The sequence below is a fragment of the Apis dorsata genome, unplaced genomic scaffold, assembly GCF_000469605.1.
Source record: "Apis dorsata unplaced genomic scaffold, Apis dorsata 1.3 scaffold_986, whole genome shotgun sequence".
NCBI lineage: Eukaryota > Metazoa > Arthropoda > Insecta > Hymenoptera > Apidae > Apis > Apis dorsata.
The window spans coordinates 70,362-79,493 of NW_006264089.1; the positions used below are offsets into that span (position 1 = coordinate 70,362).

The 9,132-nt window shown below is 16.6% G+C and overlaps 1 protein-coding gene across 1 annotated transcript in view; it reads right to left on the reverse strand.

Annotated features, from left to right (window-relative positions):
* The window catches only part of LOC102679927, a 14,425-nt gene extending 6,026 nt beyond the window's left edge, over positions 1-8,399 (reverse strand). Inside the window, exons 1-3 of the mRNA XM_006624027.1 lie at positions 8,219-8,399; positions 6,233-6,430; positions 850-1,230 (exon numbers count right to left, since the gene is read on the reverse strand). Coding sequence (XP_006624090.1) covers positions 850-1,230; positions 6,233-6,430; positions 8,219-8,311 — 672 coding nt within the window. The 5' untranslated portion in view covers positions 8,312-8,399. The remainder of the gene's footprint in view (positions 1-849; positions 1,231-6,232; positions 6,431-8,218) is intronic.
* Positions 8,400-9,132: the final 733 nt, after the last annotated feature.

Consider the following 9,132-nt stretch of genomic DNA (forward strand, 5'->3'; position numbering starts at 1 on the left):
TTTATAGCATATATGTAATATATAAATATATAAATATTATATTTAAAAAACATAATATTTAAGGGAGATAAAATTACCACAGAAAAATATAAATTTTTCTTTATATTTTTTCTTTAAAATAAAAATTATAAATATTTATACTTATATGAAATTACATAAAAAAAAAATATTCTATTGAAATATACAATGTGTGAGAGTAACATGATTTAATTACTATTAATATAAAAGATATCTACGAGATTCTTACATGAAGTCTGTTAAAAGAAAATAAGAAAAAGATTAATTATTAAAGATGCAATAATGGTAATTTAACATATGATTCATATCATTCATTATCATATTCATATACTGCAAGTAAACGTGCAGTATCATATGCATTATTTTCAAGTAAAATCTTATTCATATTAATATTCAAAATGACTAAATAATCTATTTTCTTGAAGCAGTATTTTAGAAAATAATTTGCTTTAATGAAATGAATTAAAATCTCGTGTATTAATATTCGTTTTTTCGCAGATTATGCTTTTCCATTGAAGTTAATCAAAAAGATGTATCATTTTTATATATTCTATCATTAGATTCCATATCTATTATTATTATTATCTTTATGAATTAAATTATTTATTTGTCATTTTTGAATTGAATTAATTCATTTTATAAAAAAATAATATAATATTTTTAATATTTGTGAAATTATAATAAATATAATATTTGTGATATTATATAAAAACAAATTTTTAAATAATCATTATTTAATAATTGCTTTAAAAAATCAAAAATATTATATGATATATTTGCTTTATCGATAAATATTCAATTTGAAAAAATATATATATATTAAATATATACCTGATGAGAATTAAAAAATGCTATATTGTTGATAATATAATCATCAAATGGTTGATAGATAGAATTCCAATTGTAGTGAATATTCCAAGTGGGTACATAAGATTCTTCTAATAAGCCTGCGTTATTAGAAAGTACTAAAGGTGTTATGATAGGTTTGTAAATTTCAGCTTCTGATGGTTGTATTATGGGTACAAGTTGTTTAAAATTCGTATAAGTTTGTGATTTTGAAAAATCTCGATGACTGTTAAAATTTGAATTCTCACGATTATTATATTGTGAATATGGAATACGAATAATATAAGTTGTGTCAATTGTTTTTGCACGATTATAATGAAATCTACCCTCTGGTGCAATATATCGTCCATCTGGAGTTAGGTATACCTTTAAAAATAAAAAAATCATATTAATCAATTTTTATTTATATTGTAAATTGTATAATAATAAAGTTTAAATAATAAAGTTTATTATACAAGATATTAATATATTCATAGGATATCCTAGTTTTTGAAAAGTTGATTCTGAAAATTCAAATAAATATAAAAATTGGTATAAAATATCGATTAAAATTTATTTATTATATTAGAAATAATTGAAATTTGCATTAGATTTAATGAAATTATTTTTATAAATTTATTATTAATAATAAGCTTTTAACAATTTATCTTTATTTAGCATCATAAACAAGTCCTAAAAATTGATTTTCATAAATACTGCTACTAAAGTACTAAAATTGGATGACACATCTAAATTTAAATTCCAATTTAGATTATATAATTTCAAATAATAAATATATCTCATATTTTTAATGAATTATATTATTTATTTCATTTTTAACAAAAATGAAAATATATTTATTATTACTTGTTATAAAATAAAAATAAATCATTTTATTTTATAAACAAAATTAAATGTCTTAATTAATTTTTTATTTCTTAAAAATTTTTTATTTCATCTACATAAAAAATTTAAAATTTTCATATAGAATAATAGTTTGAATAATAGTTTTATTAGTTTTATCATAAAAATCATATTTCACATTAATGTATTTCTTTTGTATATCAATATCCAAGTCAAATTCAAGATTTTTTTCAATGTATAATAGATTGTTTTACTGACAACAGTTTTTTTATGAGATTAATGAGATTTATGAGATTAACTAAATGGTTTTTTTTTATATTTAATGACATATATTATATTTGTAATACAATATTCAATAACATAAATAACATGATAACATAAATATAAATATATATATATATANTATATTTTTTCGAGAATAAAAATACTTTTCTTGAATAAAAATATAAAGCTAGATATATATTTTCTATCTGCTTTATCATTCATTCAATCAGAATAGCATTAATTGACCAATTTATATTCATTTGTTTGCATTTCAATGCAACTTTTCGAATTGAATTTGTATTTCGAAAATATTCTAAAAACTCTTTTTAATAAAAAACTTTTATATGTTTTAATAGATTCCTATATCAAACCAAGTTGTTTAATTAATATATAAAATTATATAGCTTTTTGAAATGGAAAATTATTATTATTAAAACTTATCAATATTTTTTATGTTTCTTATCTTTATTATACTTGATTTATTGCAATTAATTTTTTATTTGCATAAATATATAAAATCTAATGTTGAATGGTGCTGATTTTGTATTCTAAATTTTCTCAAAGTTTGTTTTATTTTGAATAGAATTTCTTATCTTTTTTATAATTTATTTTAATATTTAGGAAAAATTTCAATCCTTCAAGATCTTTAATAATTAACAATAATTTTTTAAAATATAATGAATAAATTAAAATTTACTGAATTAATTATAATAATCTGGTTATCAATAAAAATTATTAATATTTTTTATAATTTTATAATTTTTCATATTTTTGTTATTTAAAAACAATTTTATTATATTTATAGTCAGTTTTATTATATTTATATTTAAAATTTGAGTTAACTTTTCATTCCATTTCTTGTTTAGTTTAATCTGTATAAAGTTTGGTATAAGTGCATAATTTGTTAAGACGTTTCTGATTAATAAATAATTGACAATGAAGTTGTATACATTTTTTTATCCATTTCACCATTTAAAAAATCTATCTTTATATGAATCATCTTGCTGTGCTCTGAATATTTTTTTGCCAAGTTTTTACTTCATATTCATCATTGTTATATATATATATATATATATATATATAAAATCATCAAAGTTAGATAATTTTTTTTTTTTTTTTAATTAGTATTTTGATTCAAAATTCAATGAATTTCTGAAGCTTTTTGTACTTTTAAATTCTTCTTAAATATTTATTTTTACATTTGATACATATTCTATACTATTTTTATGTATATTTCATTTTTGTCCATATTTTTTATTTTCTTCTGTTTTTTCTTATTCTATTTTATTCTAATTTATTTTTTCTTTCTTTTATTTTTTCTGCTCATTACATAAATATATTTTGAATAATTTCGCTTTTATTGTTTTTAAATTCTTTAATGAAATATTATCCTTTTTTTCAAAAAAACAATGTCTTTACTAAAATATAATTTTTTTATTAAAAATAATTTTATGATTAGTTGGATGCATTAATTTACATCCTTTTTTATTTTCATTTGTAATAATTAATATCATAATATAATCATAATAATATCATAATCATAATAAACATCAAACTTTTTTTACTTCTTGTTTTATTTTAATTGTTTCTTTTCTGCACCATGATTATGCAACTGAATATTTTTTAATGAATAGTCTTAAATCTGATTTTATTCTAGATTACTCTTCTGCTAAAGTCCAATTTTTTAATACTAATATAGGAAATTAGAATATAAACTATTGTAACAACAGCTTTCAATATTTTTTAAGCATATTTTTGATAATCTCATTAGTCAAATATTTTTGATTTTCTTATCATAATTTTTTTTTTCATCAAATAATTTTGTTGTGACATGTATGGAAGACATAAAAACTAATTAAATCTGATTTGTTTAGAAAATTTCTATAAATTTAAAAAATTTTAAAAATAAAAAATTCTATATAATCTTGACTATTATTATATCTAATATTTTTTATTTTTCTTTGTTTTGTTAATTTTCTATTTTTATTTTTTATTTTTATATCTCTTAAATTTATAATTTTACAAATTTTAGTTTTTAATTTTTTTTGCAAAAAAATTTTTTTTCAATAAACATATATCTATAATATATCTATCATTAAAATTATAATACTTGGCTGAAAATATCTGATTGCTTTAATTAAATAAATGTTATTCTTATAATAGTTGTTTTAATTTTTTTTCTTTTAAACATATCTCATATGATTTGACAAAATAATCAGAAATTATTTAACTTTAACATATTTTTTCTTATCTATTATAAGATAGATGTCTTATTTATTATAAGATAAGATTTTATATCAATTTTTTATGTGAAATATCATTTATCAAATCATTTCCTCTAAACTAATTTTATTTTGAAATTATATATTTATATATATTTTTTAAGTGTACATTCAATCTATATATTTTATCAATTTTTTATACAAATCATAATTATGTGAAATATTGTAATTACATTATTAAAACTTAAATTAAATCATTTTGCTTAATGAAATATTTGTTTTTAATTTTAATACATATTAATAAAATCTTATAATGCAGTAGTTATATTTAATTTTAAATACACATTACTTTAGCTATATATCTATAATTTTCTAATATTATCATTTATCATTTATATCAAAGATTTGCATTTTTATTCATTGACATATATATCCTATATATTATGATATATTGTCACTGAACTTCTTTTAATAATTAATTAATCATAATTATTTTTATATGAATAGCAAATATATTATTTTGATCACTACTTTTCTTTAATGCATGATAATTACTATATTCATATTTTTATTCATATTTATATGTTATAATTATAATAATTTATGTTATGTTATTTATGTTATGTTATTTTAACTTTTAAATCTTTTATTAGAGTTAAATCTTTTTTTGAAGAGTTATTATTTACAACATTTGAATTAGATCTAACTTCTTGAATTTTTATTATGTTAGAGTTTTTAAGCTCTCATTAATAAGCTCTAAATAATATATATAATAATAATAAATTTAAGATTGGAAGACCTGTAACAAAAATATTCTGATTCATTCTTGATCAACGATAAATCCTAATAATAAGTCTATGAATTATCATGCAAATATTTGATCAATATTTAATTCTCAAATTTTATTATGACCAATATTTTAAGTAAATGAATATTTATGATTAAATCTAAATTTTTAAAAATGTTTTTGATCTTAATTCCTATTTCTTTATGTATAGCTATATTTCTTATATTCATGTAATTTTCTTTGTTCATTTTGAGAATTAATTTTGCTTTTAGACTTTTAGTATCAATAATAGCTATCGTATTTTTTATTTCTATAAATCATAATGTAAAGTCCAATCATTATAATTTTTTTTTATAAAAAATTATTTTCCTATTGATAAAAAATTATTAAGTTTGCCATTTTTTTCATTAAAACAGACTTATGATGCCTTTTTTTGATTCCTTTTATGATATTAAATTTTCATGAAAATTAAGCATATTATGCCTATGTCTAATATTACATATATAAATAAATATATTTTAAAAATGGCATTGAAGTAAAGTAAATGAAATTTCTTATAAATAAATTAGAAAGTACAAAATAAGATGGAATTAATATAATGATTATAACATTATATTATAATATATGTTTTAAATATAAAGAAAAAATTAAAAACTAAAATATAATTAATAAAATTAATATAAAAGAATATAAAAATAAAAAAAAAAAAACTTATTTTATATTATGAATCTTTAGTAATCTCGAATCCACCAAAAAATGATTTTTTGCTTCTATCAAAAAATATATTCTTTGGTATTAAAACTAGATCATCATTTCCTTAGATCATTTTAAAAAATTGAATTAAATAAAGAATTATTTTTTAAAAATTAGTTTATAGAATTTTATGTAGATTTTTTGTATGAAAATTATACGTAAGTAATAATCATAATATTATTACATTATATACTAATAATAAAATTATATTATTATTACATTATATAATAAAAACATTTATTACTTGCGTAAAATTAATAATTAATAATAATAACAGTTGTAAAATTAAAATACATAAGAAAAGTTAAAAATAAAACATATATAATATCAATATCAAAATAAAAATAGAATATTTATTATTTTAAAAATTAAAAAATATTAAAAATAATTTATTCATTTGTATAATTTGTAATTTAATATAATTAATTTAATATAATTCATGCATTTATAATATATCATAATATAATTTTCTTAATACGTAAAATTTTTTTGTGCATACCTTTATTATTTCTGGCATTGTTTGAATATGTTGAGTGTGTTTATGTATATTTCGAGCATCTAAAATCACAGCATCAGGCACTGTAATGCCTTCTTTGTTTAACCGATTCAATGCTAAGCGATCAGTTCTAAAAGCTTCTTCTGGAATTTTGCCTCCTAATGCTGGTAACACCTGTTCTCTAAATATTTGTCGTTTTTGCTATAAATATAAAAAAATCATTTAAATATTAATAATAAATTTTAATAATATAATGAAATATTAAAAGAGTTCAATCTTTAAAAAACATTTTGTTCTATATTTCAAAAATTAAAACAAAAAATTAGATATTAAACAAAAATGAAATATAAATATCATTCATAAGAATATTTTATGATAGTTTACATACGAAATATTATAAATAATAATAAATAATCGTTATAATAATCATTACAATTTTTTTCTAATCTGATAAAGAAATGTAATGAATAAAAATTAATCAATATTCAATTAATTGATAATAATTGATAATAATTGATAATAATTGATAATAACTATATCATATTTTATTATCAATTTAATAATCAATATAAATATAATAATAAAATGATAAAAAAATTATGTTAAAGATAATTAAAATTTAAATTTTTAATAATATTGAGATTCTGTGATTCAATCGTTTTTAATTAATATAAATTTTTATTGAACTAAATTTAAATTTTTTGATTTTTTTACAGTGAATATATTCATCGCAACAATATATCCAGAGAAATGAAGTTATTCGATCTTTTCTAACGAAACTTATAAAGTTCGTTAGAACATAACATAAACAAAACATTATAACATAAACAAAAAATGAGATTATTTTTGAATTGAGAATTTTTTAGAAATTTATTTATTTTAAAGTAATAAACATCCATACTTCGAGATCTATCTTTTATCTGCATTCAATAATTGTAAACATATTGCAAACCAGATTTTTCAATAAGATAATTTAGCAATTTGTGATGATCTTTTTGATCGAAGCATTTTTCCAAAAAAGACTTATCTTGAAACGCGAATCTTCAGACATTATTCCATGTTTTCCTACAAGAATATTTGACAAACATGAAAAGATTGAACATAACTATCAATATATTTTTTAATTAGTTTCCAAAGAAAAAAAGAAAATTACTAATTAGTAATATTTTAACGAGACAAATCGAATTCTCAAAAAAAAAAATCAACTAACAATTAAGCAACATAAAGTAATTTCACCCATTAGCAACATTTATTCTACAATAGGCAACAATTATTTTACTTAGATTTATTATTTTAAAAACTAAATATAGACTCTATATTATTAAATTGAAATAGAATCGTTAAGAGCGTAACAAACATAATTGAAATTCTTTTAACAAAAAAATATAATGTAAAAATATATGTATATAATATAATCAAAAATCATTAAAATTGATAAAAAAAGCTTTTTTCTAAATATTAGATTATTATTATTTTATCTAATATTTTTTTATTTTTTAAAATATGCGAAATATTTATTCTATATTTTCACTCATTTTTTATCTTTTAAATAAAATTAAAAAGCTTATAAAAAAAGCTTATAGATATCTAGAAACAATTTAAATTTAGATATCTAGAAACAATCTTTATTTGTCGTTAATTTTTTTTTATACAATTTTTATTAAATATTAGATAAAAAATTACGCGAATCATTAAGAAAATATAAAAAAAAATAATTTTGATTTTTTATTGAAAAAAGTTTAATTTAATAATTCTTATAATATGTGATATTCCATTTTATTATTATTATTATTGAATGTTAAATAATTTTTATTCATAATGTTTTTATTATATATTATGTACATTATATAATATACATTATTATAATGTTTCTAATGAAACGATAATTTTAATAAATATATAATTATTTTTTATCAATATTATCGATATAAACATATCTATTAATTATTTAGTAGATAATAGAATATATTTGTCTTGTAAATACTGTACCTTTTCGGCAACGACGCATATCATGAGATATGTAGTGGTAGATATTAAGAAAAACCAATTTTGTTTTCCAATTGTCTTCATTCTAATGAACATTTATTATTAATTATTATTTTACATTGATTTTATTAATTATTATTTTACATTGAATTAAAAACATCTTTTTTAGATTTTATTTCCTAAAATATTGAAACGAATATATAAATATAAATTTTTAGTTTTTGTAAAGTTAGTTTATAAAGTTTATAATTAATAATATTATTTATATATACTTAAATAAAAACTAATAATAAACATAAGAATTTATAATAATTATGAAGTTCGATAACAGATAATTCTATATATGAAAATAAATAAAAATTATACAAAATAAAATAAAATGTTATCGCTTATATCTTTATTTTTAAAAAAATCAAAATTGTATATTTATTATCAGTTAGTGAAAGTTTAATTTTTTCGAAAATTTAAATAAATTTTCAAATAAAAAAAAATTAATTTTTAAATTTGAAAATATTTATTTATTTTTATATATTTAGATATAAAAAAATTTTATATATTTTTTGCTTTTTTTTATATGTAGAATTATTTTCTATCAATAATTCATTTGTATTCTCATAATAGCTCATTTTTAGAATAATTTATGATTTTTTGCAAAAAGTAATATAATATATATGATACAACAAGTAAATATGATATAGGTAATGCACATTTAAGTATATCTAGATAACATTTAACAAAATTATTTCATTTGTATTCTCATAATAGCTTATTTTTAGAATAATTTATGATTTTTTGCAAAAAGTAATATAATATATATGATACAACAAGTAAATATGATATAGGTAATGCACATTTAAGTATATCTAGATAACATTTAACAAAATTATTTCATTTGTATTCTCATAATAGCTTATTTT